The following is a 19577-nucleotide window of genomic DNA, read 5'->3' as shown; positions in this document are numbered from 1 at the left end:
TAAAATTAATAGTAATTTAGAAAAAAATAAAAGTAAATAACAAAGTAAAATAAGTAAGATATATGAATGCAGATAGAAGCAATGCAGTCAAGGAGAATCTAATATAAATACAATTAAAATGAGAAACATCAGTTCTGGACTACTGAGCTTTCTGTGAAACTTCTAGGTCAATACTGTTTAGTAGCTAGTTGAAGATATTTAACCCAGAAGACAGGTGGATTTTGCAGTTTGTAGTGAGAGCTAAAGCCAAGATCATGGAAAAAGTCATTTGGAGAGATCATTTCAAGTAAGAAAAGAAGGACAAAGAGAAAACCTTGAGGAACAACAATATCTAGGACATGGACAGAGGAAAATAAGCCAGAAGGATGCTGAAGAAAAGTGGGCAGAGATGTAGGAGGAAAACTAAAAAAGGAAGGATATTTAAGAAGAGGTAGTGGTTAACAGCATGTCTCAGGGGTCAAGTAAGACGAAGACTGAAAAGTACACACTGAGTATGGCAATACGTTAGTTGCTGGTGAATTTGGAGAGAGTAATTTTATCTTTGTCATTTTATTTATTTATTTATTTATTTGAGAGTGAGCACATGGTAGGGGAGGGGCAGAGGGAGAAGGTGAAAAAGAATCTCAAGCAGACTCCCTGCTGAGTACAGAGCCCACACAGGACTTGATCTCAGGATTCTGAGATCATGACCTGAACCAAAACCAAGAGTTGGACAGTTGACCCATCGAGCCACCCAGGTGACCTTAAAGGAGGGTAATTTTAATTGGGAGGGGTTGGCTAAAGTAGCTGACTATGGATTTGAGGAGTGAATGGGAAGTAAAAATGAAGACACTGAATGTAGATGATTCTTTTAGTAAGTTTAGTTGTGAAGGGGAGCTTATAAGGCAGGGCTGTAACTAGAGGGAGATAGAGTCCAAAGAAGATATGAGAAGCTGCTAGGAAGGAATCCAGTAGGTATGGAAAGGGTGAAGGTATAGGAGAGAAAAATCTCCAAGGAGGCTGGAGAAGATGAGATCTGGAGCAAAGGTAGATTTGAAAGGACAAGGCATACAACAATGTTGATGATGATGATGACAATGGCTAAAGTGATGACAATAATAACAGCTAGCATTTCTTGAGCACTTAATATGTGTCAGGCAGTATGCCCAGTGTTTTAAATACATCATGTAATGTAATCCCTAAACAATACTAATGAATAGGTTTTATTACTAGTCCCATTTTACAGATGAAGAAACTGAGGCATAGAGAAGTCAAGTTACTTGTCCAAGATCACAAAGCTAATACATGTTACAGCTGGGATGCAGATCCAGATCTGCTAATGACACGGCCTGAACTCTTAACCACTCTTGCTATACTGCTAATGTACTTACGGTCCTTGTCATTGATTAGAAGGGTTTAAATTAAAGGCAGAGACAACTAACTGCTTATCTTTGGTAGTGGTCAAAGAAAAAAGAATTACTCAATATTTGGATGTCAACCTCTGTCTAGATGCTTCCCATCCCATTTCCTCGTTCTTCCTTCTGCACCTCCTAGAGTGAAGATGCAGGGCTGCTGGGATCTTCACACACTGACAACATTGACAAGGATCTCTAAAAGCTGCTTTATTCTTCCTCTCCTGAACCAAATTCTTTAAGGGTTCTTAAGTTCCAAACCCTTAAAGAAAATCAATGTAACCACAATCAATTGCATGTTATCACCTTCTCATATTGTCTTTATAAATCCATATGCACACTCCACTTTACTAAAATCTTTGTGCTTCAGGCTCATCATCTAAATGCAGAAACAAGATCAAAAACAAAAGAACTACAGAGGTTAAGCAGCAAATGGTAGGTAAGTTAAGTATGGTATTTATCCATCCTGTCACATAATTATCATTTCATTTTTGTGGTGAGAATATTTAAGATCTACTCATTGTTAGCTACGGTGGTAATAATAATATATAACCATTGTACACCTTAAATTTATACAATGTTATATGTCAATTATATATTAATAAAGCTGGGGGAAAAAGTATGGTATATCTTTGGCTCAGCAGCTTCTGATTCCACGTGAAAACAGGTTTTTTTCACTAACTCCTCTGCTCCAACTTCTTACAAATTGGATTCAAATTCCTGTTAATACCAACCCCAAGTAGCTGTGTTTAGAAGATTGACCCCTTTGCAATATAAGTAAATATAAGAAAACTGTACAATTCCAAAATTAATGATTAGACTTTTTTGGTAAGTGGTTGGTAATTACTTTGGCAAAAATGTACATAAAACAAAATTTAGATCCATTTATATAGTAAGGTGTATTTTCAATCATTTCAAAAAAAATTATTCTTATTAGTCCAAAGAAGATCAAGCTAGGGTATTTCAAAATGAACATGTTTCTCAGAGAAGAAAAAGAAATAGTCACACACATCAGCAGCAGCAGATATGATCTTGGTTCAAATGGAATGGAAAATGATTAAGGAATTATTCATTAAGGAGGGCACATGATGTGATGGATACTGGGTGTTATACGCAACTGATAAATTATTGAACACTACATCTGCAACTAATGATATACTATATTTTGGCTACTTGAATTTAAAAAAATAAAAATAAAGAAATTATTCAAGACCATCACATGTAAAGATCCTAAAATGGAAATTCTAATCCACTTACCCACAGGGCTCTTGAAAATAGGTAGTGTCAGTGTGTCGATCCAAAGCCAGCTTGGTGTATGCAGTGTCGCCCCTGGAGAAGTCTGAAGTAAAATACCACATCCTCCCATAGATGGTTTCTCTGTCAAATCAAATGAAGGAAGACTTAACTATTTGAAAGTTTTGTCTTTCACAACTCTAATAACTTCTTCTTTAATCATTCACAAGTAGCAACAGATTTTTTTTTTTGGCTCCAGATTTCCATCTATAAGGTATAGATGACAAAAAAACACATCACCAGTCTTAACAATTCTGTCACTGATTAATATTCTAGGAAGCTGGGGGGAAAACTGTGAAAGTAGAATTGACTCTTGAACAACACAGGTTTGAACTGCATGGATCCACTCATACATGGATTTTTTTTCAATAAATACATTATTGTAAATGTATGTTCTCTTCCTTATGATTTTCTTAATAACATTTTCTTTTCTCTAGCTTACTTTATTGTAAGAATACAGTATAGAATACATACAACAGATGGAATATGTGCTACTTGACAGTTTATGTTAGCAAGTATTTAATGAGATGCTATATCACTGTTGCTGTATCTCTTCTTCAGGTCATCATAGGTTTTTTATTTTATAGTTATTTTCCTGGTGGCTCAGATCTGACCAAAGGTCACTTTAATTCTTTAGCTTTCAGAGTTCATCTTATTTTCTGAACCCTCGAAGTCCAAACAGGAAACGGACTCATGAACTACAATCTTTAAAGCCCTCTCAGTTGATTGTTTACCAGCACAGCTTCCTTTACTTGAAAGTGCTCAAAATGTGTTTGAAACTGAATGGTTCAAAATGTTGATTATGCTGTACCAGGATAGGGCAAATGACCCAGCATTCCATTTGCTACACAATGAGCTATATCTGGCCCTTATTAAGTAAATGGAAAGTACTAATTATAACAAAGTATGTTTACATCACATATAGAAGATCAATCTATACACTACCTAGAAATGCAGACTGGAAGTGGAAACAACACTGTATTTAGGATAAGGGAAACTGAGGTATCTGAATCTCAGTTCTTTTTTTTTAAACTTTTTAAAAAAAGATTTATTTATTTATTTTAAAGAGAGAGATGGAGGGTGGAGGGGTAGAGGGAGAGGGAGAGAGAATCTGAAGCAGACTCCATGCCCAGTGCAGACCCTGACACAGGGCTCAATCTCACGACCCTGAGATCATGACCTGAGCTGAAACCAAGAGTTAAATGCTTAACTGACTGAGCAACGCAGGCGCCCCCCCCCCTTTTTTTTTTTACTGAAACTTTTATTAGTGAACATCTTCTGTTAGCACTGTTAGACATACCACACCATTTTAAAACAATCTATTTGTTTGAGAGAGAGAGAGAGAGAGAGAGAGCACAAACAGGGGGAGGGGCAGAGGGAGAAACTCCCCACTGAGCGGGAAACCACCACAGGGCTTGATCCCAGGACCCTGAGATCATGACCTGAGCCGAAACCAAGAGTCAGACACTTAACTGACTGCGCCACCCAGATGCCCCTATACCACACTATTGGTTAAAAATTTTTTAAAGTATCTATTTAAATTCCAGTTAGGTAACATACAGTGTAGTGTTAGTTTCAGGTGTACAATGTAGTGATTCAACACTTCCATACAGCACCCACTGCTCATCAGGACAAGTCCCCTCCTTAATCCCCAACACCTGTTTCATCCATCCCCCATCCACCTCCCCTCTGGGAACCATCAGTGCGTTCTCTATAGTTAAGAGTCTGTTTCTTGGTTTGTCTCTATTTTTCCCCTTTGCTCATTTGTTTTGTTTTTTAAATTCCACATATGAGTGAAATCGTATGGTATTTGTCTTTCTCTGACTGCCTTTTTTCTTTCTTTCTTTTTTTTAAAGATTTTATTTATTTGACACAGAGACAGCGAGAGAGACAACCAGTGAGAGAGAGACAAGCAGAGGGAGTGGAAGAGGAAGAAGCAGGCTCCCAGCAGAGGAGCCTGATGTGGGGCTCGATCCCAGAACTCCGGGATCATGACCTGAGCCGAAGGCAGACGCTTAACGGCTGCGCCACCCAGGCGCCCCTCTGACTGACTTATTTCACTTGGCATAATACTCTCTAGCTCCATCCATGTCATTGCAAATGGCAACATTTCATCCTTTTTTTTATAGCTGAGTAATATTCCATTGTGTACATATACATCTTTTCTATTCATTGATCAATGGACATTTGGGTTGTTTCCATAATTTGGCTATTGTTGATAATGCTGCTATACATATTGGGGTACATGTATTCCTTTGAATTAGTACTTTTGTATTCTGTATGTAAGTACTTAGTAGTGCAAATTGCTGGGTCTTAGGGTAGTTCTATTTTAACTTTTTGAGGGACCTCCACACTGTTTTCCAAAGTGGCTGTACCAGCCTGCATTCTCACCAACAATGTAAGAGGGTTCCCCTTTCTCCGCATCCTCTCCAACATTTGTTGTTTCCTGTGTTGTTGCTTTTAGCCATTCTGACAGGTGTGAGGGGATAACTCATCATAATTTCGATTGTATTTCCCTGATAATAAGTAATGTTGAGCATCTTTTTATGTCTCTCTTGGTCATCTGTATATCTTCTTTGGAAAAATGTCTATTCATGTCTTCTGCCCATTTCTTAAATGGATTATTTGTTTTTTTGGGTGGAGTTTGACAATTCTTTGTAGATTTTGGATACTAACCCTCTATCAGAGATGTAATTTGTAAATATCTTTTCCCATTCTGAAGGCTGCCTTTTAGTTTTGTTAATTGTTTCCTTCCTGTGCAGAAGCTTTTTTTTTTTTTTAATGATTTTTTATTATATTATGTTAGTCACCATACAGTACATCCCCGGTTTCCGATGTAAGGCTCGATGATTCATTAGTTGTGTATAACACCCAGTGCACCATGCAATACGTGCCCTCCTTACTACCCATCACCGGTCTATCCCATTCCCCCACCCCCTCCCCTCTGAAGTCCTCAGTTTGTTTGTCATAGTCCATAGTCTCTCATGTTTCATTCCCCCTTCTGATTACCCCCCCTTTCTTTATCCCTTTCTTCCCCTACCGATCATCCTAGTTCTTATGTTCCATAGATGAGAGAAATCATATGATAGTTGTCTTTCTCTGCTTGACTTATTTCACTTAGCATTATCTCCTCCAGTGCTGTCCATGTTGTAGCAAATGTTGAGAACTCGTTCTTTCTGATAGCTGAGTAATATTCCATTGTATATATGGACCACAACTTCTTAATCCAGTCATCTGTTGAAGGGCATCTCGGCTCCTTCCACGATTTAGCTATTGTGGACATTGCTGCTATGAACATTGGGGTGCATATGGCCCTTCTCTTCACTACGTCTGTATCTTTGGGGTAAATACCCAGTAGTGCAATGGCTGGATCATAGGGTAGCTCAATTTTTAACTTTTTAAGGGACCTCCACACTGTTTTCCAGAGTGGCTGTACCAACTTGCATTCCCACCAACAATGTAGGAGGGATCCCCTTTCTCCACATCCTCTCCAACAATTGTTGTTTCTTGCCTTGTCTATTTTTGCCATTCTAACTGGCGTAAGGTGGTATCTCAGTGTGGTTTTGATTTGAATTTCCTTGATGGCTAATGATTTTGAACATTTTTTCATGTGTCTGTTAGCCATTTGTATGTCTTCATTGGAAAAGTGTCTGTTCATATCTTCTGCCCATTTTTTGATTTGTTTATTTGTTTCTCGTGTATTGAGTTTGAGAAGTTCTTTGTAGATCTTGGATACCAGTCCTTTATCTGTAGTGTCATTTGCAAATATATTCTCCCATTCCGTGGGCTGCCTCTTAGTTTTTCTGACTGTTTCCTTGGCTGTGCAGAAACTTTTAATCTTGATGAAGTCCCATAAATTCATTTTATCTTTTGTTTCTCTTGCCTTTGGGGATGTGTCATGAAAAAGGTTGCTTTGGCCGATGTCGTAGAGGTTGCTGCCTATGTTCTCCTCTAGAATTTTGATGGATTCCTGTCTCACATCGAGGTCTTTCATCCATTTGGAGTTTATTTTTGTGTATGGTGTGAGAGAGTGGTCAAGTTTCATTCTTTTGCATGTAGCTGTCCAATTTTCCCAGCACCATTTATTGAAGAGACTGTCTTTTTCCCACCGGATGTTTTTTCCTGCTTTATCAAATATTAGTTGCCCAAAGAGCCGAGGGTCCATTTCTGGGCTCTCTATTCTGTTCCATTGGTCTATGTGTCTGTTTTTGTGCCAGTACCATGCTGTCTTTGTGATCACAGCTTTGTAGTACAGCTCGAAATCCGGCATTGTGATGCCCCCAGCTTTGTTTTTCCTTTTCAACAGTTCCTTGGAGATTCGGGGCCTTTTCTGTTTCCATACAAATTTAAGGACTATTTGTTCCAGTTCTTTGAAAAATGTCCTCGGTATTTTGATCGGGATAGCATTGAAAGTGTAGATTGCTCTGGGTAGCATGGACATTTTAACTATGTTAATTCTTCCAATCCATGAGCATGGAATATCTTTCCATCTTTTTATGTCTTCCTCAATGTCTTTCAAGAGTGATTTATAGTTTCTAGAATATAGGTCCTTTACGTCTCTGGTTAAGTTAATTCCAAGGTAACGTATGGTTTTTGGTGCTATTGTAAATGGGATGGATTCCCTAATTTCTCTTTCTTCGGTCTCGTTATTCGTGTATAGAAATGCAACTGATTTCTGAGCATTGATTTTGTATCCCGCCACGTTACTGAATTGCTCTATAACTTCTAATAGTTTGGGAGTGGCTTCTTTTGGGTTTTCCATATAGAGTATCATGTCATCTGCAAAGAGAGACATTTTGACTTCTTCTTTGCCAATTTGAATACCTTTGATCCCTTTTTGTCGTCTGATTGCTGTTGCAAGGACTTCTAGTACTATGTTGAATAATAGTGGCGAGAGTGGGCATCCTTGTCGAGTTCCTGATCTTAAGGGAAAGGCTTCCAGCTTTTCCCCATTGAGAATAATATTTGCAGTAGGCTTTTCATAGATGGCTTTTATGAGATTGAGAAATGTACCTTCTATTCCTACACTCTGAAGGGTTTTAATCAGGAAAGGATGCTGTATTTTGTCAAATGCTTTTTCGGCATCGATTGAGAGGATCATATGGTTCCTGAGTCTTTTCTTGTTGATATGATGTATCACGCTGATTGATTTGCGAATATTGAACCACGCTTGCATCCCAGGTATGAATCCCACTTGATCGTGATGGATAATCCTTTTAATGTACTGTTGGATTCTATTAGCAAGTATCTTGTTGAGGATTTTGGCGTCCATATTCATTAGGGAAATCGGTCTGTAATTCTCCTTTTTGAGGGGGTCTTTGCCTGGTTTGGGGATCAAGGTAATATTGGCCTCATAGAATGAGTTTGGTAGCTTTCCTTCTGTTTCTATTTTTTGAAATAGCTTTAGGAGAATAGGTATTATTTCTTCTTTGAATGTTTGGTAGAATTCCCCAGGAAAACCGTCCGGGCCTGGAGTTTTGTTATTTGGAAGGTTGTTTATCACTGACTCAATTTCTTCATAATTAATTGGCCTGTTTAAGGAATCAATTTCTTCCGGTTTCAATCTTGGTAGTTTATAGGTTTCCAGGAAGGATTCCATCTCTTCCAGATTGCTTAGTTTATTGGCATATAGCTGTTGATAAAAATTTCTAATAATCCTTCCAATTTCAATGGTGTTCGTCGTGACCTCTCCTTTTTCATTCATAATTTTAATAATCTGGGTCCTTTCTCTTTTCTTTTGGATAAGTCTTGCCAGTGGTCTGTCAATTTTATTGATTCTCTCAAAGAACCAGCTTCTAGTCCTGTTGATCTGCTCTACTGTACTTCTGGTTTCTGCTTGATTGATTTCAGCTCTAATTTTGGTCAACTGCTTCCTCGTGCGTGGATTAGGCCTGTCCCTCTGTTGCTGTTCCAGCTTCTTGAGGTGAGAATATAAAAACTGCATTTTAGATTTTTCTATTCTTTTGAGTGAGGCTTGGATGGCTATGTATTTCCCCCTTAGGACTGCCTTTGCAGTATCCCATAGGTTTTGGACTGTTGTATTTTCATTCTCATTGGTCTCCATAAATTGTTTAATTTGATTTTTGATTTCCTGGTTTATCGAGTCATTCCTGAGCAGGATGGTTCTTAGTCTCCAAGTGTTTGAGTTTCTTCCAAATTTTTCCTTGTGGTTGAGTTCCAATTTCAGAGCGTTGTGGTCTGAGAATATGCAGGGGATAATTTCAATCTTTTGGTATCGGTTGAGACCTGTTTTGTGTCCCAGAACATGGTCTATTCTTGAGAATGTTCCATGGGCATTAGAATAGAATGAGTATTCTTTGGTTCTGGGGTGTAGTGTTCTATATATATCTATGAGGTCCAACTCGTCGAGTATGGCATTCAAAGCCTTTGATTCTTTGCTTAGTTTTTGCCAGGGTGTTCTGTCTATTTCTGAGAGTGGAGTGTTGAGGTCCCCTACTATTAATGTATTTTTATTTATATGTCTCTTTATTCTGGTTAAGAGTTGGCTTGTGTATCTTGCTGCTCCCCTGTTGGGGGCATATATATTTATAATTGTCATATCCACTTGTTGAATACTTCCCTTAAGAATAATATAGTGCCCTTCTGCATCTCTAACTATAGTCTGTAGTTTAAAATCCAATTTATCTGATATGAGAATTGCTACCCCAGCTTTCTTTTGAGGTCCATTTGCGTGAAAGATGGTACTCCATCCCCTTACTCTCAGTCTGAATGCATCTTTGGGTTCGAAATGAGTCTCTTGTAGACAGCAAATGGATGGGTCATTTCTTTTTATCCAATCTGCAACCCTGTGGCGTTTTATGGGATGGTTCAAACCATTTACATTAAGACTGATTACTGAGAGATATGATTTTAATGTTGCCATGTTGCCAGTAAAGTCTTTGTTTGTATTGGCTGTGACTTTCTGTTCTGTATCACTCTTGGGGCCTTTTTACTTTTATAGAACCCCCCGTAATATCTCCTGTAGGGCTGGTTTCGTGGTTACAAAATTGGTTAGTGACTGGCGATTCTGAAATGTCTTTATTTCTCCATCAATTCTGAATGACAGCCTTGCTGGATAAAGGATCCTTGGCTGCATGTTTTTCTCTGAAAGAGCTTTAAATATGCTCCCCCAACCCTTTCTCTCATTCCAGGTCTGTGTAGACAGGTCTGACGTAATTCTGATGCTTTTGCCTTGGTACGTGAGAAATTTCTTTGCCCTGGCCGCTTTCAATACTGTATCCTTGCATCTAATATTTGCGAATTGCACTATGACGTGACGTGGCGTAGGTTTGTCGTGGTTGAGCTTGGGAGGGGTCCTCTCTGCCTCTTGGACACGAATGTTTGTTTCCCTTGCTAGATTAGGGAAGTTTTCAGCTACAATTTGTTCAAATATCTCTTCTAGACCTCTGTTTTTCTCCACCCCCTCGGGGATGCCGATGATTCTAACATTGGATCGTTTCATTGAGTCAGTAATCTCCCGTAACCTACATTCGTGGGCGTGGATTTTTTTAAGACCATCTTCTATTTTCATTTTTTCCTCTATTAACCCATCCTCCAATTCACTAACCCGTTCCTCTGCTTCTGCGACCCTGGCCGTCAGAGCCTCTAGTTTTGCCTGCATTTGGCTCATAGAATTTTTAATTTCTGTCAGATTCGCTCTCATTTCTGTCCTTAGGGATTCTATATTCTCAGTAACCTTTTCGTTAATAGTTTTTTCAATTCTACTCATCATTTTGACCATCGTTACTCTGAATTCCATTTCTGATAATTTGGTTACATCCATATCCATTATTTCTGTGGCAGAGGCCACAGAATCACTGTCTTTTCTTTGCTGGGGGGGGCTTCTCCTTCTTGTCATTCTGATGAAGAGAGGTTGCGGGGTTTCCAGAGCCCAAATTATTGACTGGGTCCCAGGCCGTGCCCCTTGTTTTATAGGGATCTTAGGGATGTGGGCTTCTTCTTTAAAGATTTTATTTATTTATTTATGTGGCAGCCAACCAGCGAGAGAGGGAACAGAAGCAGGGGAGTGGGAGAGGAAGAAGCAGGCTCCCAGCGGAGGAGCCCGATGAGGGACTCCTTTCCGGAACGCCGGGATCACGCCCTAAGCCGAAGGCAGGCGCTCAATGACTGCGCCACCCAGGCGCCGGGGTTGTGGGCTTCTTGATTTTTCAGCCTGCCTTCTGTGTTCTGGGGGAGGGGCCTGCCGCGCCAATACTCAGGCAACCCTGTTTGGGTAGAGTCTCCGTGTCCCCTGCGAGGGAGGATGGGGATGGGCACTCCCTGAGCCGGTATTTCCAGGCTTTTGTTCTCTGGCGGCTTTCCCTGGCGGTTTGCTGTGCCTCTTCTGAGAGAGCAGCAGCGGCCAAATTTCAGCCTCTGTCACAGAGCAGAGGGATTGCGGCCCGTTCTCTACTAATGTTCTGGCCACTTTAACTCTGTTTCTGTTGGTGCTGCTCAACCCTGCAGCGTCCCGGGATGTGCGCCCCACACCCGGCGTCCCAGCCCTCATCAGCGCTGGAGATGTTCATTTGTAGAGATCCAGATGCATCTTCCTGCGTCTCAGGCTGGTTCCGTGGTTGTTTAGGCTGGTCTGGTACCTATCCAGCTCGACTCGGAGGACCGGCTGAAAACGGTGTCTCCTACTCCTCCGCCATCTTAACTCCTCCTGTGCAGAAGCTTTTTATCTTGATGAAGTCCCAATAGTTCATTTTTGCTTTTGTTTCCCTTGCCTCTGGCAATGTGTGTAGTAAGAAGTTGCTATGGCCAATGTCAAAGAGGTTACTGCCTGTGTTGTCTCTAGGATTTTAATGGTTTCTTGTCTCACATTTAGGTCTTTCATCCATTTCGAATTTATTTTTGTGTATGGTGTAAGAAAGTGGTCTAGTTTCATTCTTTTGCATGTGGCTGTCCAGTTTTCCCAACACCATTTGTTGAATAGACTGTCTTTTCTCCATTGGATATTATTTCTTGCTTTGTCAAAGATTAGCTGACAGTTGATAGAGTTGTGGGTTCATTTCTGGGTTTTCTATTTTGTTCCATTGATCTCTGTGTATTTTGTGCCAGTACCATACTGTGTTGATCACTACAGCTTTGTACTATAACTTGAAGTCCAGAATTGCAATGCTTCCAGCTTTGCTTTTCTTTTTCAAAAATGCTTTGGCTATTCAGGGTCTTTCATGGTTCCATACAAATTTTGTGAAAAATGCAAGTGGTATTTTGATAGGGATTGCATTCAATGTGTAGACTGCTTTGGGTAATATAGACATTTAACAATGTTTTCCAATCCATGAGGCTGGAATGTTTTTCCATTTCTTTGTGTCATCTTCAGTTTCTTTCATCAGTGTTGTATAGTTTTCAGAATACAGATCTTTTACCTCTTTGGTTAGGTTTATTCTTAGGTATCTTATTGTTTTTGATATAACTATAAATGGAATTGATTCCTTGACTTCTCTATCTGCTGCTTCATTATTAGTCTATACACTAGAAATGTAACAGATTTTTGTATGTTGATTGTGTATCCTGCAATTTTACTAATTCATGTATCAGTTCTAGTAATCTTTTTGTGAAATCTTTTGGGTTTTCTATAGAGCGCATCATGTCATCTACAAATAGTGAAGTATGACTTCTTTCTTCATGATTTGGATGCTTTTTATTTCTTTTTGTTCTCTAATTGCTGTGGCTAGGACTTCCAGTATTATGTTAAATATCAGTGGTCAGAGTGGACATTCCCATCTTGTTCCTGACCATAGAGGAAAAGCTCTCAGTTTTGCTCCATTGAGACATTTGCTGTGGGTTTTTTGTATATGGCCTTTATTATGATGAGGTATGTTCCCTCACTCCCCACTCTGTTGAGGGTTTTTATCAAGAATGGATGCTGTACTTTGTCAAATGCTTTTTCTACACCTATTGAGAGGATCATATGGTCCTTATCCTTTCTTTTATTAACGTGGTGTATCACATTGATTGATTTGCAAACATTGAACCACTTACAGCCCAGGAATAAATCCCATTTGATCATGGTGAGTGATTCTTTTAATGTACTGTTGGATATGATTTGCTAGTATTTTGTTGAGAATTTTTGCGTCCATGTTCATCAGAGATATTGGCCTGTAATTCTGTTTTTAGTGGAGTCCAGCTGGTTTTGAATTCAGGGTAATGCTGGTCTCATAGAATGAGTTTGCAAGTTTTCCTTCCATTTCAATTTTTTGGAATAGTTTGAGAAGAATAGGTAGTCCCATTTCTTTAAATGTTTGGTAGAATTCCCCTGGGAAGCCATCTGGCCCTGGACTTTTGTTTGGAGATTTTGATTACTGATTCAATTTTTTTGCTGGTTATCAGTCTGTTCAAATTTTCTATTTCTTCCTGTTTCAGTTTTGGTAGTTTATATGTTTCTAGGAAATTACCCATTTCCTCCAGGTTATCCAATTTGTTGACATATAATTTTTCATAATATTCTCTTGTAATTGCTTGTATGTCTGCAGTGTTGGTTGTGATTTCTCCTTTCTCATTTGTGATTTTATTTATTTGGGTCCTTTCTCTCTCTTTTTTTTCTTTTTAGTTAAGTCTGGCTAGGGGTTTATCAATTGTATTAGTTTTTCAAAGAACCAGATCCTGTTTTCATTGATCTATTATTTTGTTTCTATATCATTTATTTCTGTTCTAATCTTTATTATTTCCCTTCTTCTGCTGGTGTTAGGCTTCATTTGTTTTTCTTTTTCTAACTCCTTTAGGTATAAGGTTAGGTTATTTATTTGAGATTTTTCTTGCTTGTTAAGATAGACATGTATTGCTATACTTCCCTCTTATGACCACTTTTGCTGTATGTGAAAGGACTATCATGTTTTCATTTTTATTTGTTTCCATGTATTTTTTAAATTTCTTCTTTGATTTCCTGGTTGACCCATTCATTGTTTAGTAGCATGTTGTTTAACCTGCATGTATTTGTGGTCTTTCCAATTTTTTTCTTGTGGTTGACTTCCAGTTTCATAGTGTTGTGGTCAGAAAACATGCACGTTATGATCTCAATCTTTTCGTATTTGTTGAGGCCTGATTTTTGACCTAGTATGGGATCTATTCTGGAGAATGTCCCATGTGCACATGAAAAGAATGCATATTCTGCTGCTTTAGGATGGAAAGTTCCTAATGTATCTGTTAAGTTCATCTGATCTAGTGTGTCATTCAAAGCCATGGTTTCCTTGTTGATTTTCTGTTTAGATGATCTGATCATTGTTGTAAGTGAGTGTTAAAGTCCCATACTATTATTGTATTATTATCAATGAGTTCCTTCATGTTTGTTATTAATTGTTTTATATATTTGGGTGCTCCCAAGTTAGGGGCATCAATATTTACAATTTTTAGATCTTCTTTCTGGATAGTCCCCTTTATTATGATTAGCACCCTTCTTCATCTCTTGCTACAGCCTGGTTTAAAATGTAGTTTGTGTGGTATAAGTACTCCACCATTCTTTTCATGTCTGTTAGCATGTTAAATGCTTCTCCATCCCCTCACGTTCAATCTGCAGGTGTCTTTAGGTTTAAAATGAGTCTTGTAGGCAGCATATAGATAGGTCTTGTTTTTTTAAATCCATTCTGACATCCTATGTTTTTGATTGGAACATTTACTTAGTCCATTTACATCCAAGGTAATTATCACTAGATATGTATTTATTGCCATTTTATTACTTGTTTTTTCATTGTTTCTGGAGATTTTCTCTGATCCTTTCTTGTCTTTGTCACTTTTGGTTTCTCCTTTCCACTGAGAGAGTCTCCTCTGATATTTCTTGCAGGGTTGGTTTAGTGGCCACTAACTCCTTTAGCTTTTGTTTGTCTGGGAAACTCTCTCTCCTGTTCTGATTGATAGCCTTGCTGGAAAGAGTATTCTTGGTTGCTGATTTTTCCCATTCAGCACATTGAATACATCATGCCCCTCCCTCTGGCTTCCCAATTTTCTGTGGAGAGATCTACAGCTAACCTGATGAGTCTTCCTTTGTAAGTTAAGGACTTCTCTTGTTTTGTTGCTTTTAGGATTTTTTCTTTATCATTACACTTTCCAAATTTAACTACACTATGTCTTGGGGTTGGGCTGCTTTTGTTGATTTTGATGGAAGTTCTTTGTGCCTCCTGGATCTGGATGTCTGTTTCCTTCCCCAGATTAGGGAAATTTTCAGCTACTATTCCCTCTTCTGCCTCCTTTTTTTCTCTCTTCTTCGTCTGGGACTCCTATGATACAAATATTATTACATTTGATGGAATCACTGAGTTCCCTAAGTCTATTCTCCTGTTCCATAATTTTTCTTTCTGTCTTTTGGTCAGCTCCATTATTTTCCATTATTTTGTGTTCTTATTAAAAATGTTTTAGAGGGGAAAGAAAGAGACAGAGAGAGAGAGAGAGAGAGAGAAAGAAAGGGAGAGAGATGGGGGAGGGGCAGTGGGAGAGGGAGAGAGAGAATCTTAAGCAGGCTCCACTCCCAGCGAGGAGCCCGATGCAGGGTTCAATCTCATGACCCTGAGATCATGACCTGAGCTGAAATCAAGAGTTGGCTGTTTAACCACCAGAGCCATCCAGGTGCCCCATTATTTTGTCTTCTATATCATTTAATTCCTCTGCTTCTTCCATCCTTGTGGTCATTACATCCAGTTTTGAATCTCAGTTATTGCATTTTTCATTTCTGACTGGTTGTTTTTTTAACTCTTTTATCTCTGTGGTAAGGGCCTCCCTGAAGTCTTCCATTCTTTTTTCAAGCCCAGTAAGTATCCTTATGATTTTTGTTTTAAATTCTTCATCAGGCATGTTATTTATATCTATTTCACTTGGCTCTCTGGCTGTGACCTTTTCTTGTTCTTTTTTTGGGATGAATTCCTCTCTCTTGACATTTTGTCTAGGTCTTTGTCTTATTGTGTTAGGAAAACCTGTTATGTTTCCTGCTCTTCAGAGTAATGGCTTTATGAAGAAGATGTCATATAGTGTCCGGGGCTGAGTGCTTTAGGGAATGTCTCTGGTTTGTGCTACATGCACTCTGCTACTGTATTTTGGCTGCTCTATCCCTCAGGTTAGTCTGCTGCAGAGTTTCTCCTTGTCTGTAGTTGTCAGTGTTTGAACCCTGGCCAGAATGTGGTGAGTTTTAACTAGGTGTGCTCTGGTATGTTTGTTAAATGAGACCTGATACCACTTCCACTAGAACTGAAGCCCTGCGGAACTCTACGGTTGGTAGATGTAGCGCATGCAGGGGTCTCCGCTGGTGTTCTGGTTAAGGGGCCTGCTGTGCTGGTCCTTAGGCACACTTACAGGAGAAAAGCAATACCAGCAGAGTGTGGAAGTGGGGGGTGGGACTTGGGGTAAGCAGTTCAGGCAGCCAGTGTGGGCACTGTGCTGGTTACTGAAGTTGGTTTATGCTGAGGGGTGGAGGAGGGAAATGGCACCAGCCAGTTCCTGTGTCCCCAGAGAGAGGTGTCTGTGCTTGCTTCTCTCAGGTAAGCACTCCTAGAAGAGTGAATAATTTCCCCTCATCTATTCTAGATGTTTTTTATTCTCGGTGTTTTTACAGTCTTTGGGGTGCTTGCCTGCCTGGAGCAGCACAGTATACTTTGGGCTCTATACCAGCCAAGCCTGATGACTTTTAAAACTCTCATCTTTAGGGAGCTGGTGTGGTGGGAATCTGAGCTGGTCTTTTGGGGGATGGTCTCGCCATGCTGGGACTAATGCAGGTTTGACCCAGAAGGGCAGTCATGCCAGAGCACAGGGACATGGAATTTGGAGCAAAGCAGGTTAAACAGCCAGTGTCTGGGTTAGCTGCCTTCAGCAGGTGTCTCTGGACCTATGCTGAGGGGTGGGAGAAGGAAATGGTGCCTGCGGGCTCTTTTGTCCCCAGAAAAGCAAAGCCACCTCTTCCAGATGTGCTTCATGAAGAGTGAACAGTCTTTCCCTGTGCACCTTAGGCAATCCTCAGATTGCACTGTCTGCCCTGGGGTTGTTTGCCTGTCTTCTCTCCAGGAGCAGTGCCCTCAAGTCTCTATCCCAGCCAAGCCCGTGGACCTCTAAAACCAGTCTTCGAACCCCACTGGTTGCAAAAACTCATGAAAATTGGTCCCTCTTGTTTTACCAGCCAATGGCTTTGGGGAACCGTTCTCCTTGTGCTTATCCCTGTGCACTCCACTCTCTCTTGCTTTTCTCTGCAAGCAGGGCTCCCTCCCCTCCGTAGCACTTGCCATCTGTTTCTCCCCCAAACCACATCTCTTTACTTCCTACCTTCCTCGATGTGGCCTCTTCTCTCCCTCTACTTGTGCAGTTTGTTCTATCAGTCCTCAGGTCAATTTCTTGGGTACTCAGAATGATTTGACAGTTAATTAGCTGTGTTTGAGGGATGAGGCAAGCTTAGGGTCCTCCTACTACAGTACCATCTTAGGTCCTCTGCTGAATCCCAGTTCTACTTCTTACTAGCAGAGCAATCCTGGGCAAGCCACTTACTTACTGTATGTGTCTCAAGTGGCTCATCAGCAGAACAGGGGATAAAATATACACTTATCAGGATTTCTATAATGACCAAAAGAAAATAATGGGTGTGAATATGTTCGTTAAATGCTACATAGTATAAGGCAGTATTATTAACAACTAATCTCTGAATCAAGCCTTAGGAATCATAATAAATCAAAACTGGATGATCTTTAGACACCATCTTATTCAATCCTCTTATTGATCAGATGGGAAATTTGAGGCCAGGGGGTACAGGTGGAGGGTACAAGTATGTATGTAATGGAGTTATCTATGTTTACACAATTGCTTGAGGGTAAAACATAGACTACTACCTGGTTCTGTTTACTTAAAGTCAGTGCTATTTCTACTGTACAATGATAATGATACCTGTTACTTTGAGGACCACTAGTCTCAAAAAATATATCAATGACTTTGAAGTCATCATATTTAACATGTAAGTGTTTTTAGAAATTAGAAATCTGGGCCTCAAATAAAGCACTATAAATGGGAATCCCCTTACTCAGTACAAAAAACATTCTGGATTAAAAACAGGATGACCATACCCTGTTAAATTATTTTATGGGTGTTGACACTCTGCAAATTAATTACTGTAGCTATTAGAAACTAATAAATTACCTGATCAAGCTGATCCTTTCTGCCAACTTCTCTGTGTGTTCTTGAGTGGGAGGGACATTTTCTACGAATGCAATCCCATACAGCAGAAAGTTCTGCAGGAAGTTCTTCAATCCTTCATTGGTTTCTAAGAAGCTTTGAAAATCTACAGATGGAACTTGAGCTCGCTGATAGATTTCAGCATTCCATAAGATTCTAGGTTGGATGACCTTTTGTTTCTGCCCTTCATAGCTGTTTCTCAACAGCCAATCCAAATCATATTTAGTCACATGACCATCTGGCCCTTTAAAGGGAAAAATAAAAGATATTAAAATAATAGTTATAATTACTGCCAATAATTTACTGGGTTAAGAATGTTATTTTTAGCAACCAATTACCCAGTGCTATATTGTTTATGAAATGAAATTAAAATGAGTGCCTAGGATATTCCTGAAACAGAAATATTTGTAGGTTGAGTAATATGAACTAATAAATGAATGAATAAACAAATAAATCTCATCAACTAGAAGGGATTAAATGAACTGGGGCAGTTTGACCTAATGATATGACATCAATACAACATGATAAAGTGTCTGCCCACAGTGCCAAAAAAAACCAAAAAGTAAAAAAAAAATACCCCTTCCAAAATGCTTTATAAAATCTTCAGGATAAGCAAAGGATATAGTAAGGGGAGTGAAAAGCTTTGCTGCCATCTTATCTCCTCTTTCACTTCTTTTTATTTCTCTGTCTCTGTTTTGGCTTCCTACTCCTTGACAATAAAAGTATCATTAAGGAATTTGTAAAGCATAGAAAAGTATGAGGAAATTTTTTGAAAAGATTTATTTATTTTAGAGAGAGAAAGAGAGATAGTGCACAAGTGGGGGGAGGGGCCAAGCACGGAGCCTGATGTGGGGTTTGATCTCACCACCATGGGATCATGACCTGAGTAGAAATCAAGAGTTGGATGCTTAACCGAATGAGCCACCCAGGTGCTCCAGTATGAAGAAATTTTTAAAAAGCACTTATATTTACCACTGTACCACACAAATGAAACCCTTATTAATATCTTGGCATCATTCCTTCCACTTTTTTCCATGCATTCTTTTACTTTATATTATATATATATATGTTTGTACCCTGCCTTTGTCACTTAATATTTTAAGAGTCATTATTTCATTAAAAAATTAAATCTTCACCTATGATCATTTGTTTTGTTTCTTAAATTCACACTCTTAACAATAGAGAACACATTGATGGTTACCAGAAGGGAGGTGAGTGGGGGATGGGTGAAATAGGGGATGGGTATTAAGTAGGGCACTTGTGATGAGCACCAGGTGTTGTATGCAAGTGTTGAATCACTAAATTTTACACTAGCGTCTAATATTACACTATATGTTAACCAACTGGAATTTAAATTAAAACTTAAAAATATAAAATCTTCATAAAAATTAAATATAATTTGCAGAATATGGACTACCAAGATTTACCTAACCAGTCTGTTCTGGGGCATGTAATCTTATTTTTTAAAATTTCCTTATTATTTAATAGTGATCATCCTTGTCTATAGTTCTTTTCTTTTTTAAAAAAATTTATTTATTTACTTTAGAGAGAGAGAGAGCACGCATGTGGGGGAGAGGGACAGAGGGAGAGAGAGAATCTCAAGCAGATTTTGTGGTGAACACATGGCCCCATGTGGAGCTTGATCTCACAACCCTGAGATCACAACCTGAGCTGAAATCAAGAGTCAGACACTTCATGGACTGAGCCACCCAAGTGCCCCTCTTTTCTTTTTTTTTCTTTAAGATTTATTTA

The 19577-nt window shown here is 39.2% G+C and overlaps 1 protein-coding gene across 4 annotated transcripts in view; it reads right to left on the bottom strand.

Moving 5' to 3' along the window:
• Positions 1 to 19577, bottom strand: part of TMLHE (trimethyllysine hydroxylase, epsilon) — a 114487-nt gene that overhangs the window by 50753 nt on the left and 44157 nt on the right. For all 4 annotated transcript variants that reach the window (XM_008686768.2, XM_040626573.1, XM_008686769.2 and 1 more), the window contains 2 exons: positions 17790 to 18069; positions 2649 to 2768 (listed from right to left, as the gene is read on the bottom strand). In XM_008686768.2, coding sequence (XP_008684990.2) covers positions 2649 to 2768; positions 17790 to 18069 — 400 coding nt within the window. The remainder of the gene's footprint in view (positions 1 to 2648; positions 2769 to 17789; positions 18070 to 19577) is intronic.

This window comes from Ursus maritimus (assembly GCF_017311325.1).
Source record: "Ursus maritimus isolate PB19 chromosome X unlocalized genomic scaffold, ASM1731132v1 scaffold_X1, whole genome shotgun sequence".
NCBI lineage: Eukaryota > Metazoa > Chordata > Mammalia > Carnivora > Ursidae > Ursus > Ursus maritimus.
Note: the sequence above shows the minus strand (reverse complement) of the source record. Positions and strands in the feature narration are given on the sequence as shown.